This window comes from Pagrus major, chromosome 24 (assembly GCF_040436345.1).
Source record: "Pagrus major chromosome 24, Pma_NU_1.0".
Taxonomy (NCBI): domain Eukaryota; kingdom Metazoa; phylum Chordata; class Actinopteri; order Spariformes; family Sparidae; genus Pagrus; species Pagrus major.
Window position 1 is genome coordinate 20,269,238 of NC_133238.1, and position 16,384 is coordinate 20,285,621.

General features: G+C 44.2%; 1 protein-coding gene across 1 annotated transcript in view; it reads left to right on the forward strand.

Annotated features, from left to right (window-relative positions):
• spega (striated muscle enriched protein kinase a) overlaps nt 1-16,384 on the forward strand; it is a 54,553-nt gene that overhangs the window by 29,903 nt on the left and 8,266 nt on the right. Inside the window, exons 7-32 of the mRNA XM_073462121.1 lie at nt 122-304; nt 2,552-2,715; nt 3,978-4,066; nt 4,226-4,401; nt 4,498-4,684; nt 4,926-4,999; nt 5,450-5,608; nt 5,702-5,891; nt 6,047-6,276; nt 6,369-6,484; nt 6,571-6,594; nt 7,349-7,410; nt 7,902-8,074; nt 8,746-8,858; nt 8,991-9,159; nt 9,519-9,618; nt 11,128-11,328; nt 11,737-11,794; nt 11,879-11,956; nt 12,033-12,205; nt 12,350-12,376; nt 12,474-12,626; nt 12,711-12,753; nt 12,869-12,934; nt 13,319-16,010; nt 16,096-16,263. Coding sequence (XP_073318222.1) covers nt 122-304; nt 2,552-2,715; nt 3,978-4,066; nt 4,226-4,401; nt 4,498-4,684; nt 4,926-4,999; nt 5,450-5,608; nt 5,702-5,891; nt 6,047-6,276; nt 6,369-6,484; nt 6,571-6,594; nt 7,349-7,410; nt 7,902-8,074; nt 8,746-8,858; nt 8,991-9,159; nt 9,519-9,618; nt 11,128-11,328; nt 11,737-11,794; nt 11,879-11,956; nt 12,033-12,205; nt 12,350-12,376; nt 12,474-12,626; nt 12,711-12,753; nt 12,869-12,934; nt 13,319-16,010; nt 16,096-16,263 — 5,868 coding nt within the window. The remainder of the gene's footprint in view (nt 1-121; nt 305-2,551; nt 2,716-3,977; nt 4,067-4,225; nt 4,402-4,497; nt 4,685-4,925; nt 5,000-5,449; nt 5,609-5,701; nt 5,892-6,046; nt 6,277-6,368; nt 6,485-6,570; nt 6,595-7,348; nt 7,411-7,901; nt 8,075-8,745; nt 8,859-8,990; nt 9,160-9,518; nt 9,619-11,127; nt 11,329-11,736; nt 11,795-11,878; nt 11,957-12,032; nt 12,206-12,349; nt 12,377-12,473; nt 12,627-12,710; nt 12,754-12,868; nt 12,935-13,318; nt 16,011-16,095; nt 16,264-16,384) is intronic.

Here is a 16,384-nt window from a genome sequence, read left to right on the forward strand (position 1 = left end):
AAAAACCCAAAACCAGTGAGCTCATCTTTGTAAGGTGGATAGTGCTATATCTGTTTTCCTGTGGGTGGTTTTATTGGGTGTTTGTCATCTGTGTGAATGTGTTTTTTCTCTGCCTCCTCAGTGACATGGAGGAAGAATAATGTAGAGATACGGAGCGATGCTTTCCATGTGGTTAAGGCCGATGGTGAGAGGCACAGTCTGGTGATAAAGCAGATGAGGCCGAACAACGCGGGGTCGTACTGCGTCACTGCGGTCAACGCGGCGGGCAGAGTGTCCTGCAGTGCCAGGCTTTATATCCAATCAGGTGAGATGAGGCCAGAGATGCGAGGATAGCCCTACATGCAGAGGGATTTGGATTTGATGTTGGAGTGGCACATTTACAAGCACGAAACACAAACATTTAAATGAAGACAGAGACGCTGAGGCACATGAAAATGATGCTCTCCCTTGAAATACATGTTGACTCACATGCAAACTCGCTTTAATCCACTGCCAGCCCTCCTCCGCCTGACATTCTGTCTTAATGACTACAAAGGCCTGCTGGAGCTCAGCATCCCGACCGGGGGCTCCTCGCAGCGATAGTTGTCATGGCAACCCATTAATTCTTAACGGCACTGGGTGAGGATTCAAAAACGCGGGCCTGCCCTGTCACACAGAGGTCTCCGAAGTCTTAAAGGCAGGCACTGGATTCAGAATCGGGTGTAAACAAAATAAATATTCCTTTTTGCAAAAGTGGATGTGTGTTTATGGTGTAGAGTGTGTGAAGAGCTTGTACCTCCTTGTACCAGAGTGTTGATTCATCTCATGCAAATGCAACCTGCACGTCACTAGTTTTGTCAACAAATGTGAGCGTTGCACTCACTGGTACTGTCTCACCAGCAGCACGGGGGCCTGCGTTGCCATATTAGGCCAGCAGAGTCGAACTTGCAGGAGTATTTTTAGCCGCCCTCTTGTTCTCGCGGGTAATTGCAGTCTGCTTTATGTCCCCAGTGCGAGATTGCTGCTGCAATCATGGAGTTTTTCATCTCTCCCTCAGATTTCACGCTACAGGGCTTGGAGTTGTCAAAATGTGGTGGGAGATTTTGTGAGTCATTTTTTGCTGGGAACAGAGTGGAGCTTTGGCAGGGCACACCAAAACAGAGAGAGGGAGTGATTTATAGGCAACAAAGGATGTCAAACCTCAATTTGGTGAAGGGGATTAACACTGTTTTCTTGTAATTTCTGCATTAAACATGAAATAAGTTTAAGATTCCCCAGCTGTTCATTCAGTTCTCAATGACAAAAAAAAAAAAAATCACCAAAACTTTAATGAATCTATACAATAGTTGACTTTCAGATATTTTAGTAGCTTTAGGATGTCAGGATCTTTAGAGAATATGGACGTGACGGTGACGGGAAGCAGAGGAGAGAATAGAAGATGAGACTGAAAAGGAAGGTTAGCTGGATGGACTGTGCAGCAGTTGTGTAAGAGTTGGCAGGTTCACGTAAATACTCCTGAGAGTTATCCCCTGGTGCACAGACGCAGCTCAGAGATGTGACTCTAGGTAGGTTATTTTAATATTTTTCCTTTGAATGCCAGCATGATGACTTGATCATGAATATCTACGTACTTAAATGTAATAATTTGGCTTTTTCTGTTTTTCTGTAAAGAGGAAATCCATAAATATAATGTTTTATTGCTACTAGTCGAGTCTTGTTTGGTTTATCAGTATTTTTAGCATCTGTTCATGTGGACAAGCCCGTTTACAGCAGAGGACCACGTTTTCTCGTCCTTTTAGACTGTTGAGTTAATTTAATAGCAGCATTTTCATCTATCCAATCTGCTGTCAGTCCTCAGAGGAGGACATGTCTTCATTCTGTTCCACTGATGGCTATTATTCATTTCCAGTTGTCGCAGTCTTATCTGCTAATGTCAGATGTCTGAGTTTTACAGAGAAAGTAAGAAGCAGAAGCAAAAAGAAAGCAACAAGGCAGAAAGAGACAGATATAAGAGTCTAAAGAGAGCTACTGTCGGGTGGCGGTGTTTTATATTTCTCTATCCAGCGGTGAATTAATTCTGACTTTTAGTAGAAGCTGCCAGGAGTCCAGACACAGCGTCTGCTCTGGAACCTCCTTGGGAAAAAGCGAATGATTGGGTCAGGGATTAAGGGATTAATTCATTATCTGTTCAGCTACGGTCACTTCAGAGAGGTCCCTACACTATGTGTGTGTGTGTGTGCGCGCGCCTGTGTGTGTGTGTGTATATATGTGGCCAATTCATGTCTAAGTCACCGCTCTATGTTGCCAACTGCTCATCTTGGCAAAGATAGTAATCTCCAGAAAAGCAACCAAAGACTGTAAACATCAGAGCCCTGACAGATTGTTCCCATCTAAAGGTTTAACAAGCCACCCTGGTGTCGTGGTAACCATATTTCAAAGAGATTTACACTTAATTACACAAATTAAGAAGTGTGCAAATTGGTTTTGACTTTTCATGAACCAAAGGAAAAGTGAATTAGATCTAGTTCATGTGTGCTTTCTTATGTGTGGTATCACTCTACTTTTCTTACAGAGCCAACCCACATGCAATGTGGGAAACAGGCCGGGGCCTTGGAGGTCAGCAGTCCGACCCAGTCAGACGAGGAGTACCTGAGCCCTCAGGAGGAGGTGATGGAGCTCGGGGACACACCCGCTCCGAGTAAAAGGGTCCACTTTAAAGAACCTCCTTCGTTTCAGGTGAGAGAGTCTCAAAAGCAAAACCTAGATTTTTCTTCTGTACTGACTGTCCATAGACATTATTCCCAAAACCAACCCAAAAAAAGTAAGCCAGAGGCTGGATGGATCCTCTTTGCACCGGCGAAATAGTCCCTCATCACACCAATGACAGAAAAGGAAGAGGTTGATTAATGAAACCATTTTAGGCACTGTCACTTTATGGATGTGACATGATCGACTGGGCTGAAAAACACCTTAGAAATTCATATTTTTCTATTGTAACTTACACCCATCAGCCACAACATTAAAACCACTGACAGGTATAATGAATAACGTAGATCTTGTTACATTGCACTATTCTTCTAGGAAACCTGTGGTCCTTGCATTCATGTGGAGGCCACTTGACACATACCACCAAGTACACCTTCTCATGGCAACAGCACTCCCCGATGGCAGCAGCCCCTCAGCAAGATAATGCACCCCACCACACCGCAAATACTGCTCAGGAACGGCCTGAGACATGTTACAAAGAACTCATCGACCTGGCCTTCATATTCCCCAGATCCCAATCTGATTGAGCATCCTTGGCACCATCCTGGAATTATTCTGATCAAGGGATGGCAGTGCTCCCCCCAACAGGACAATGCAGAACACAACACTGCAAAAATTGCCCAGGAATGGCCTAAAAAACATGCTAAAGTACTTGATGACTTGGCCTCTAAATTTCGATTGGGCATCCTTGGGACTTCCTGGAAAAAGTCCAGTCAAGGCATACTCCACCTCGCAATTCACAGGATTCATAGGATCTTTGCCAGCGCCCTGGTGCCAACCACCACTCCTGTGTCCATGCCTCAATGGGTCTGAGCCAAGTTCGATCCACGGTAGGGCCTCCATGGATTAGACTTGTTAAATTATGTCACACAGATGCTCGATCGTATTCCTGAACAGTTTTTGCGGTGTCACTGGGTGCATAGTCCTGTTGAGGGGCTACTGCCGTGCAAGTCAAGTGGCATTCACATGAATGCTATGACCCGAGGTCACGGCTTGGAAAAAGGACCTTTGGGGGTATCCTGCGATACCAGGGCCTTTACAGTGGATCCTTTGGGTCCAGTTGCTTGTTTTGTCCAATAAAACCTAACCAAAACATGTTTAATTCTATTTAATTATACTTCTATTTCTATTTACAGGAAAAAGCTGAAACCTTTCTGATTTCAGAAGCTTGTATGGCTGGCAGAATTGCCTCAAACAATTATTACTACTGACGATGGTGTAATTTTTTAAAGGTGGCACCATGTGACCAGGGGGTAACAGAGGGTCAAGACGTCGTCATCTCAGCGAAGGTCAGCGGGCAGCCAAAACCCATGGTTTACTGGTAAGACGCCTCCCTTGAAAGCTTTATTACAGACTTCGTCGACACCTGAAGCTATTACCTCAGCCCAAGGTCACTTACTGTCTCCCTGTCACATACGCACCAGCCCTCTATTAAACACATGAGTATAAAGGACTTGACAGCCACTTTATATCGACCCAGGTTGAAGGACAGAGTCATGGTGAAGACAGCGGGGCGCTTCGCGGTGCGAGAGACAGACGACGGCACCAGTGAAATGAGAATCGGTTCAGCTCAGAGGTCAGACGGAGGGCTTTATGTCTGCAAGATCATCAATGAGTATGGAAGCAAGCAGGCGGAGTGCAGAGTGGAGGTCAAAGGTAAGCGATGAAGAATTGAATCCGTCTAGTTGAATCATGTTGCAACAAATCTCCTGTAATATGTCTTTGTGGCTATATCTTTAATGTGTTCAACAGCGACTGCAGCACAAATGGCACTGAAAATCACCAGGGAGGTCAGAGATGTGGTGGTGAGGGCTGGAGAGTCGGCCATGTTTGAATGTTACATCACAGGACCTCCAGACGTTGATGTGGACTGGCTGTCCAATGGGAAGCTAATCCAGCCAGCGCTGCTTAACTGCAAAATGCACTTTGATGGCAAAAGGTGATGTCATGTGTGTCATTTGTGTTGTTTCTTCTTTATTTCATTAGTTTTGTTTTACTGTCTGTGTAAATAAAGGTTTTCTTCTAGTGTATGAGAGCCTGGAAAACTTGTTTGACTCGGAAAATGATGATTGTTGAAATCCCTTCGTCTGTTTGTCCTGGATCCAAAATCCATTGTTCTAGGTTGTTCTACTTTTCAACATGAATTGTTTTTTTAAAGGCTGTTTTGTTTTATCTTACAGGTGCCGTCTGTTGTTAAATTCAGTACACGAGGATGACAGTGGAACATACACTTGCAAGCTGAGCACTGCCAAAGGTAAACCACAAACATTTTCCTATTGTTGAAAAGAAGTTGGAAAATACATATTTATATCTGTTCCTTACGGAGGATGTTATGGTTGTGTATCTTTCTGTATGTTTGTTCTGTATGTTTTTGTGTGTCTGTTTGTTGGTTGGTTGGATGATTGATTAAATGGTTGATTGGATGGTTGGTTGGATGGCTGGTTGGATGAATGATTGGTTGGTTGGACAGTTGTATAGTTGGTTGCTTGGTTTTTCAGTAGGGTTACAAAAACTACAGATTTCAAATTAAATTTGGATAGATAATGGGTCTCGGCCCATAATTTACCCCATTAACTTTTTTTGACAGTTCCAGATAGGGTGTTGTTTTAGTCATTTTGAAATAAAGACAAAGAGAAAACATTAGTAATGTTCAAAAAAGCCTAAAAAAGATACATTACTAAGCGATGTGTCATTGCATTTACAGAGGAGCTGACCTCAAGGGCAAACCTGAGGGTCAACCCATCCAGGGAGCCTCTGTTCACCCGTAAGCTGGACATCCTGGAGGTCATCGAAGGTCGCACTGCCCGGTTTGACTGTAAAGTGAGCGGTTTACCTGCTCCACGAGTCACATGGATGCACTTTGGTAAGAATCTGTTGATGGTGGTTTTCTAGATAACTAACAGCTCCTCAGAGGGAATGCCTCGCCTGATTTTTCATAACATTAATGTTCTTTCAGAGACGAGAGTTGAGGAGAGTGAGAACATTCGCATCCTTCAAGAGGGGGGTCGTCACTCGCTTGTCATCACCCATGTTAGCAGCGACACGGAAGGCTTCTACACGGCAGTCGCTCAAAACGTCCATGGAAAGGCTGAATGCACCGCCGAGCTCTACATGCAAGAACCTCGAGCTGCCATCACCTCTCATATGTAAGAGAAGTCATTCATATGGAAGACAACTCTATGATATATTATGTCATTTTATAAGCTTTGAAAACAAAACCAAGCTGCCAGGAGAGGAGGAGACAGTCTTGTTCTCAAGGGCACAGAAATAAAATAAACCCGTCAATCCTTTCCTCCTCCAGGGCCAAGCTTGAGAAGATGCCATCCATCCCCGAGGAGCCTGAGGTGCTGGAGAGTGAAGTGGAGAGGAGGACGATGCCAGACTTTGTCAAACCTCTGGCTGACGTGGAGGTGATCGAAGGCAAAGAGGTGGTGCTGAAATGCAAGGTGGCGGGCCTACCCTACCCGACGATCGGCTGGTACCACAACGGCAAGCGTATCGAGAGCAGTGAGGAACGCAAAATGACCCAGTGTAAGGAAAGATGTCAAGAACAAACAAAATTAAATCTATTTTTTTAGGGGGAGATAGTGAATAAGAAACTTGTGTGTCTGTTATCCAGACAGGGATGTCCACAATCTGGTCATTCGGAATGCTTGTCACGCTCATGGGGGCGTCTACAAGGCCGTCATCTCCAATAAAGTGGGCAAAGCAGCCTGCTATGCACATCTTTACGTCACAGGTAAAGACAGAGGCTTAATCTTTCCTGAGAATATGTATAATTCCAGTGAAATTGTGTATATAATGTTTTTATACATTTGAAAACAGACATCGTTCCTGACCCCCCTGATGGTCCCCCAGTGATTGAGGCTATTACAGGGAAAACCATCAGCCTCAGCTGGAAGAGACCAAAGAGGCTCGACTCTTCTTTTGGTAGGTTCATTCCGCTTCTGTGATGCTAATTTAATTTTTTGGCCTCAATACTGCACAAAGAAAGGCTTTATCAAAAAAAGTTGGAATTAAATTAACATAAAACACTTGCAGGGAAATACTATTTATAGCGTGCTCGTCCTGGATCTTTGCTTTCTTTTCATTCCGAGATGTTTTTAAGCCTCTTTGGATTTCATAGCTCATCAGCACAGATTCGAAAACAAAACAAAATCCTTTTCTCTTTGCATCTTAAGCACCTCACCATGTGTTTTATTGTCGTCCAGATTAAGTAACTAAAAACCATATGTGACTGCAGATTCCGGCGCCTTGCTCTATGTGGTCCAGCAGCAGCCTCTGGGCTCGATCCAGTGGTCTGTGGTGGCGTCTAACCTGAGGGAGACCAACTACACCGTCACCTCACTGTCCAAAGGAGTCCGATATGCTTTCAGAGTGCTGACGTCCACCGGGAAGACATTCAGCAAGCCATCACCCTCTACTGACCTGGTCCAGCTGCTGGACAGAGGTAAAAAAAAAAGCTGAGGAAGGCGTTTAGTTGCCACGGAGAAGGATGATGATGATGATTGATGTCTTTTTTTAATCTTTTACACCTGTAGGACCCTATTTGAGGAAAACACCAGTCATCTTGGAGAAACCTGACATTGTTTATGTTGTTGAGAACCAACCGGCGAACATCACCATCACGCTGAACCACGTGCATGCAGTCGTCACCTGGAAAAGGTCGGTTCCTCTTTCTCCTGTCAATTTATGTGTTTTTAATCTTTGTTTAAATAATAAGACAGTTTTTGACAAGTGAAGGTGCTTTTAAACAAAGAAACCCCTGTTGAAGAAGTCCTCTGGGAGCCGTAGCTATGCTGGTTTTCATCCCTTTTTTATTCTCATCAGGGACTGTTTTATAAATAAGGACAGATCATGTGAACAAATGTGGATCGGTGAGAAAAATAGCAGGAGTCTAGCTCCAGGGGACCTGGACTGAGAAGCACCACTGTGCAGAGATTCACGGTGCTTTGATTGAATTTAGCATTTGATGTTCAAGCACGTGTTCTTTTTTGGTATTTTAGAACAAAAAAAATATATTACCTTACGTTTACTCTTTTAATGCAGGTCTCCATTTCAAGTGTTTAACATATATTGAAGTCAGTGAGCAGCAATATACAGGCTTGTAAAGAAAAGGGCTCAGGGGCCTTATTTGTTGCCTTCGTCTTCCTCAGGAGGGGGGTGGTGCTGGTCAACAAACCGGGGGTGTATGAGATGAGCATGCCAGACGACGATCAACACACCCTGAAGCTCCAGCGGGTCCGGAGCACAGACATCGGCCAGTTGGTGGTCACGGCCAGCAACCAGTTTGGCAGCGACCTCTGCACGCTTCAGCTGGCCATGGCAGGTCAGTTCAGTTCAGGCAGAGCACCACATGATACATTTAGCATTTCAGCTTGAATCCAAAGAACTTACTACTGAATTCCTGGCAGCAGTAAATGCCAAAGAGGGGAAGCTGTTTGTAATTTAAGTTTAGCTATTTATGAAGTTAAGGATCATAGCTTCTCCAAGAACGACTTCAGTCTTTTACAGTGAAGACTTTCCTTTCTTGTGTGCCATAAATCTCAAAAGAAGATTTGAATAAGTTGAATACAAAAACAAAAAATAGAATCTATGTTTACAACATTTTAAGTGCCGACAAGTATTACCAATATTGGAAAAGTATGGTTTCTCCTAATGCGATACATATTGAACTATTAACATTTTTACTACCACAACAAAGAATCTCTCTTCTCATCGTCCTCATCTCTCTTTTTAGAGGATCTTGTTCATGCGAAAGTGTTTGTAGCACATGATTGGTTCAAGAACCATCTTTAATTCGAAAATCCAATGATAATTTCTGTGATAAGTCATATGTTTTTGACAATTTTTTTAAAGCAAACAAACCTGCTGGCATATCCTGGGGTTCTAGGTAAAGACAGGAGGTCATTACACTCAAGCATTCTTCATGTTTTAGTCATCCATGATTTAAATGTCCAAGTTTTCATGTTCTTTTTCATTCTTTTTCTTCTTCCGTAGTGCCTCCCAAGTTTGAAACCATCATGGAGGATGTGGACGTGCACATTGGGGAGACGTGCCGTCTGGCTGTTGTGGTTGAAGGGAAACCAGACCCAGATATTCTGTGGTTTAAGGTATGATGTTTGAGAAATTGTCATCTGTGATGAATATCTTCCAGACAGCGTATTTCCTTTGCAGTGGTGCAGGCCAGCAGCCAGGTTGTGTAATCGAGAAAAGCATATTAATAGTTGATTGGTCTGTTGCAGGATGATGTGCTTCTCTCCGAGAGCAGCCACTTCACATTTGTGTACGATGACCCAGAATACTCCCTCGTTGTCCTCAACGCCTGCCCCGATCACTCCGGTGTGTATACCTGCACCGCAAAGAACCTGGCCGGCTCCAACTCCTGCAAGGCTGAACTCACCGTTCACACAGGTCTGCTGTCAAACATATCAGATCCAAACTTGTAATAAGGATTATAAATCTAAAAATTAAGAAAGACACAAGGAGGTAACATCTTTTCATGATAAATTCTAAATCAGTTTTGTATTGAGAATCAGTAAATTGGTCATATAATGAGAAATTAGGGGCTTTTCCTCCATTTTTCTGTTGATCTTTAACATTTAGTCTTGCACCAATACAAGCTAGTTGTTGTTTAAAATCTACACCATATGGGCGGGAACACAAGGTGGTTTGAGACTACAATATGAAACCATCTGTCACTCTGCTGGCAAACATGTACACCCACACACACATGCACACACTAAAAATGCCTATGTCGTTGCTCCATGCAGAGCGGAAAGAAGTGGCTGAGCCAATGGAGGACGAGGGAACCATTCTGAGGAAGATGAGGCATTTGACGGATTACTACGATAACCACAAAGAGATAGGGAGGTGAGTGCGAGAAAGGTGACGAACGCACGCACTCCTGCCGTCTCGCATCCCTTCACAGGAACGCATCGGTGCTAATGGCAGTTTGAGCGGCGAGGGTCGGGCCGTGGGAGGGCGGGGAGTCGCACCTGCTTAACAACAGCAGACAGAAACGAGAGATGAGTCACCAGGCTGAGTGGAGTGAATGCATTAGCCGACAGATGATTTGCTTCCGTCTGACTCGGTGGAGACGGACGTTTACTGTGAATTGTAGAGCAATCTGAACGACATAATAAGCGGCAGGAAATCTGTTTTCCAACCAGTGGATGTGTTTTAGTTATTAAACTGAGAAGCAAACTTAGATAGAATTCAGATTTATTCTCCCAAACAGCACAAAAAAACTGAAAGTTGATTAGTTAATCTTTGTCTATCCAGTCTGAAAGAATAATTTATCAGTAAATGGGAGGAAAAGGGCAAAATCATAAGTAATTGGTTGGTTAAAACTTTTAAAGGATCTGCATTCTTGTTGGATAAACAGTCTCTACTCAAGAAAGGGTTCGGTACAGAATCCAGAAAAGGGCTAGGGCAAAGGCGAAGTCTTGGTCTGAGTTAGAAGAGATCTAAGTTACCAGGAACACTAAACGCTGGGAAATAATGCTGGAACGCTCGACACAAGGGACGAAGGCGAACTGGTAAATAGCCAAGGGAGGAAGGGATAATGGGACACAGGTGGAAAACATCAGGACAGGGCAGACAATCACAAAGGCGGGAAACATACAAGGGCAGGAAGTAGGGATCAGAAACAAGAGGAGGGGCGAGTAGTGCAAAATAAAACAGGAAGTAAAGCAGCAAGCATGTGTAACAAAGAAAACAAGATACTGGACGCGACATGACAATAACATTACACTTCATTACACTAGCTTTGAAAGAGCACAAATGTATGAAACAGCCTTGAATATAACCTTCTCTAATCTTATACCGCATTGCAAAATGATGGCAGCAATGTCAAGAGCCTGGATGTGCCAGTCCAAAATTAAAAACAACAGACAAACATCAGTCCCTTCTCTGAATTTCATCTTATAGCAGATACCAGTCAAGGCGAATATCGACTGATACCATTGATCAGACAATAGTATTTGTTTCAAAGTTGAATACCAGAGTCAAACTCTTTTTCTTTCTTTTCAGCCTTGTTCAATTTCTCTTGAAAAATAATAGACAAAAATGGGATAAAAATGAGTCTGATAAAATAACCTAAGCTCAGAGGTCCACTCACTAGCTTTGAGCCTCCAGCTGCAGTAATTTAGTGAATGCTGAAAAGCAAGTGAGTTGACATTTAAGCTGATATTATTTTGTCAGACATAATGCTCGTAAAGGTCAAGAATGAACTCCAACGCTCTAACAGTAGCTGTATTTTGATCTGTGGCCGTAATGAGGTCACTCCGGCTGGCGCGGTTATGAAAAAAAGAAGCAAGCCTCCTTTGGAAATATTCTTTTGGTATCATTTTTTAATGTCTAAATGTCTGATTGATGCAGGGGTGCCTTCTCCTATGTGAAGCGGGTGACTCAGAAAAAGGCAAAGGCCGAGTTCGCTGCCAAGTTCATCTCTGCTCGAGGTAAGAGGAAAGCCTTGGCTCTCAGAGAGATGGACCTGCTGTCTGAGCTCGACAACGAGAGGATCCTCTACTTCCACGACGCCTTTGAGAAGAAGAACATGGTGGTGATCATCACAGAGTTGTATCCTTTCAACGTGGCTTATTTACAATAACAGGAAAGCTTGTGGCTTCTTCTTTTACCTGTCGAAAGTCGAAAAGGCTCTACTTTTCCTGCAGAACTGTTTCAAATTTTATCTGCTTCATTGTTGAACAAAAGTGCACTTAAATGCATCTCAAGGACACTAAAGATCCAGAGCATTAATCCTAATGTCTTCTGCAGTCCCCTGGAGGCATGAATGAAGCGCAGCATAGCTTTTTCTCTCTGACTCATCGCCGATGAGTGGAATTAGCAAGAGATAGGATGTGTGGGAGTTTTGCTCATTTATAATTCATTTCTCATGCACCTACCACTTGGCTTATCTGTGCAGTCAAGTCACAGCTCTTTTCTTCTTCTTCTTAAATTTTTTTTTTCCTCAACTGTTGTGTGAAGATGTCACGAGGAGCTGCTGGAGAGAATGTCCAAAAAAACAACAGTCAAGGAGCTGGAGGTTTGTGTGTGCTTGTGCTGACTGCACTGCGCCATCATTATGTAACATGACTTTTAAGTTCCTTCCCTTGTGTTTTCTCTACAGATCCGCTGGAGTGTTCAGCAGGTTTTGGAAGGTCTTCGCTATCTTCATCAAAAAAACATTGCCCACCTTGATATTAAGGTAGCTCTCCGTCCCAACTTTGCAGATTTATTGATCAATATATCCCTGTTAAAGTACCTAATATTGTTTCTTCTAGCCTGAAAACATTTTAATGGCGAGTCCCGGGAGTGACCAGATCCGTATTTGTGACTTTGGTAACGCCATGAAATTGGATTCTTCTGAGGAGTACTACTGCAAGTACGGCACGCCAGAATATGTCGCACCAGAGATCGTTAACCAAACGCCCGTCTCCCCGGCAACAGACATATGGTGAGCCACCTGTTCTCCAGCGTGGAGAAGTGACTACACACTGCAGGCTCCTGCCTCGTTATCTGCAATGCAATAAAGTCTCTTGTCTTTTATGAGCTTTCATGTCGTTTCCACATGTCATTCATCTGTCCTGCTCTCCCACAGGCCTGTCGGTGTCATCACTTACCTCTGGTATGATATATAGACTTGTGTTTTGCCCAAAAATATGTATTTTTAGATGCCCAAACCTAAATGTTACTCAAAAGGATTATGTTTTATTTTATTTTAGCCTGACTGGTGTGTCTCCTTTTGCTGGTGAGAACGACCGCGCCACAGCCTTAAACATCCGTAACTACAACGTGGCGTTCGAGGAGAGCATGTTCTCTGACCTCTGCAAAGAAGCGAAGGGATTTGTCATCAAGCTCTTGGTGGTGGACAGACTGTAAGCATCTTGATCATTAACCATAAACATAAATATCTTTAACTTCTTTTCTAAACATGCTCCTGCCTTATCTGCCTCTCCTAGGAGGCCCAGTGCCATCGAGTGCCTTCGTCATCCTTGGTTCAAGGTGAGTCATCATTCAGAAAATGAATCACCCAGCCACAAACTTTTCAGTGTGTCATGAGATTTGTGTTTATATCCCCACCAAGGTTAATGGCGACTACCCTCTTTTTGTCTTGCAGTCACCAACGAACAAGAGCATCAGCACGGCTATGCTGAAACAAGTTTTGTCCAGAAGGCGATGGCAGGTAAAGCCACTGTGATGACAAATTGTCATTGGAGATGACTGACTTTCCCTTTCATATTTAAATAGAAGTTTAAACTTAGACTAGTCTGAAAGTAAGAAAACACTCAGAAAACAGCACAATTGAATCTATAAGGTTAGACACTGTCCAAACCACCTGAAACCTGATCAGTCACAAAAGTACTTTCTGATGGAAGTAACACATTAACTTTGATTAATTAAGTTCCAAAACCACTTCAATTTAATAGAACCCCATGTTGATTAATTCATACTAAATGAGACCCATTTGAATCTCAAAATTGTATAATTATCTCAGACTGGAGACTTTGCATTGAAAGCAGGGAAATTAAATAAATTCTCTCACATTGTCCTCCCTTGGCTTTTACAGCGTTCGCTAATCAGCTACAAATCAAAGATGGTGATGCGGTCAATCCCGGAGCTCTTAAATGACTCATTCAGCCATGTCTCCATCGCTGTGGCAAGACATTTAAAAGAAGGCTCCCCACCACCCTCCTCTTCCTCTGACTCAGATGCAGATGTGGATGAGCTTCCCTTTATTCCTATGCCTCTGTCGATGGTCTTCTCTGGGTCCAGGGTCTCCCTTAATGAGATCCCAGGGGATGAAGATGCCACTGCATGGCCCAGTGTTGCAGCTGAAGGGACAAGGAAAAAGGATGACATGGAGATAGCAGATACAAGAGGAGGGGCTATTAAGAAAAGGGTGAAAGATGAAGAGGAAACCCCAAATGAGGAGAATATGGAAAAGACAAAACGAGCTCCCCTTAAAAAAGGATCGAGTGTGGAGTCGGAGGATTCACAAACAAAATCCAGGAGGGCGACCATGAGGAGAGGCAGCTCTGCTGATTCTGCACTGCTTCTCCATATTGACCCAGAAGAGGGAAACGCCAGCAGTGATTCAGAAGCAAGTAACAAGAGCCTCAAAAAGGCTGTTTCTATGGAACTACCCAATCGCAGTCCGAGCCCTGGTGCGGCGAAGTTGAGCCAAGAGGATTACGCCCTAAAACTGGAACTGATGAGACAGCGGCTGCTCAGGGGAGGAAGCATGGACAAAAAGATGAGCGGCCTACGAGGGCCCTTATTTGAAACACTCGGTATGGAAGACGAGAGGCGGACTGGGTCTCTTGATCGTAATCTGAGGAGATCCAGAGCGGGGCCATCAACACTCATCAGAGCAGCATCTTCAGAGAATACAGGGGAGGACATGCCACAGACCAAAGTTTTTCGTAAAAGCGCCTCCTTCACGCAGGGGGATTCTGAGCCCATGCCTTTACACCGCAGATTTGGAGCCCCCTTAGAGATCCCATTGGTGGGCAATGGGAGCGTAGAAGGGAAGAAGCTCCAGGAGGCAACCTCGATGTCCGCACTTACAGAACAAACAACACTGGAGTCGAAACCTGGCTCGCCTACGAAGAGGACTTCCTTTATTCTCCCAACGCAAGAAAGATTGGACCAACAGAACAATGTGAAAGACCATGAGGATATGCAAAGTATGAATGAGAAGAACATAACAGAGAAAAGGACCAAAACCCAGTTAGAAAAGGCAGATAAAGGAGAATCTGAGTCTAGATCACCATCTGTTATTACTCCTATAATCGTAATAGAGGAGGATGATGAGGAAGAAGAGAGGAAAGAAAATCAAGAGTTGCATATTAATGAAAAGAGAGATGAAGAAACACTAGTAAATAGTAAACCGTCATCTGCATATGCAAGTGGTATATCTGACCAGGCCCAATCCAAACATCCCACTGCTACAGCCACGCCAACTGATACAAAATCCACAGATACTCCCACATTACCGGAACATGCAGCAGTATTTTCCAAGGTAGCGATTGCTGACCGATCTCCTAGTTCTGTTTCCACATCATCAAACCCTGATCTTCCTGCCATCACCCGACAGCCTGTGCTCAGAACAGACATCAAAGACATCGACTCAGAAGAGGTCTTTGAAGCCAGGTTTAAGAAGCGGGAGTCGTCTTTGACCCGCGGCCTCCGCAAACTGACCAGAAACAAATCAGAGGAGAAATCACCTGTGCTTAGCCGGAAGGGGGTCGAGGGCGGTGAGGAGGTTTACAGGCCTGGGCCGAGGGGGGCACCACTTGAAATGTTATCCAGAGGATTACAGGAGAAATCCAAATCTGTTCAAGATCTAAGAGCGGAAGATAAGGAAACAGGGCTTGGTCTAATTGGGAGGTTTTCTTTGCGGGCAAAGAGGTCAACATCCGTTGATAAGAAGGGTGAGAAACCAAAGGAGGAAAAGAGTCAGGAAACTGCTACAAGCAAGAGAGTTTCATGGGCGATTGGTCGCAGTAAGTCCCTGGATACAAAGGAGCTGAGCAGTGCACAGAAGCAGCTGGATGAAAGAGAACAAAGAAAAGCTGAGGAGTCATCTGTTTCTGCTATGAGGCGCAAGTTTGAGTCCAAAGTGGCAGGGATCTCTGCCAAAATAAGGACGCAGTCAGAGGAGAGGAAGGATAAAGACACTGGGGGAAGTCAGAAAGAGCTGGTGCAAAAGGATTTGAAGACAGTCCCTGACTCCCCAGTCCTGGCAATGAAACAGAAATTTGAGAACAAAGTGGCGGGAATATCCTCGAAAATCCGTAGTCAGTCTGAGGAGAGAAAAGAGGATGGAGAGGGAAAGAGGACGCCTCTGTTTACCCGCCATCGTCATTCCCAGTCTGAGGGGCGAGGACTCAAGGGTATGGGCATCCCTGAGAATCAGCTAGCAAAACAAACCGGTGCTGGTGCGTCCAAGGAATCAATTGAATCCACTTCTAGCGTCCAGTCAGAAAAAGCCTCGGAGAGCGATAGGCGATCACGGTGGGACAGGTGGGGTTTGACGAGAGGAAAGAGAGATAAAACCCCCTCCCAGACGGATCTGCCTTCATCCACACCCAAAGAGGAGGGTTTGTCAAAGAGCCAGCAGTTTATACGCTCTGCTTCGGATTTCGCCCCCGTGTTCCACATCAAACTAAAAGACCACGTCTTGTTGGAGGGGGAGTCTGTCACTCTGAGCTGCCTTCCAGCTGGAAGTCCACATCCAGGAATAACATGGATGAAAGGTATCTCACTTAAATTCTGCCCAAAATATTGTGTCTTTATCAAGCTGCTGTTCAGTCGTTAATTTTTTTTCTTTGTGATTTCCAGATCGGAAACCGCTGGAGGTGGATGACAAGATCAACCTGATCTCCCACCCAGATGGCAGGCAGCTTCTCACAATCATGAAGTCCAGCCGGAAGGACGATGGAGTTTATGAGTGTGTAGCTACCAACCCTATAGGTACCATCACCACCTCCTGCACACTGTCTATAGCTTGTAAGTAGCTTGTTTGGCCCATGTTTATTCAAAGAGGATTGTTTTGGTGGTTAATTTGTCATTTTATTGAAAAAGGGGAAAATCAGAGTTGGGAAGTGGGACTGATTCATTAATGTAAACG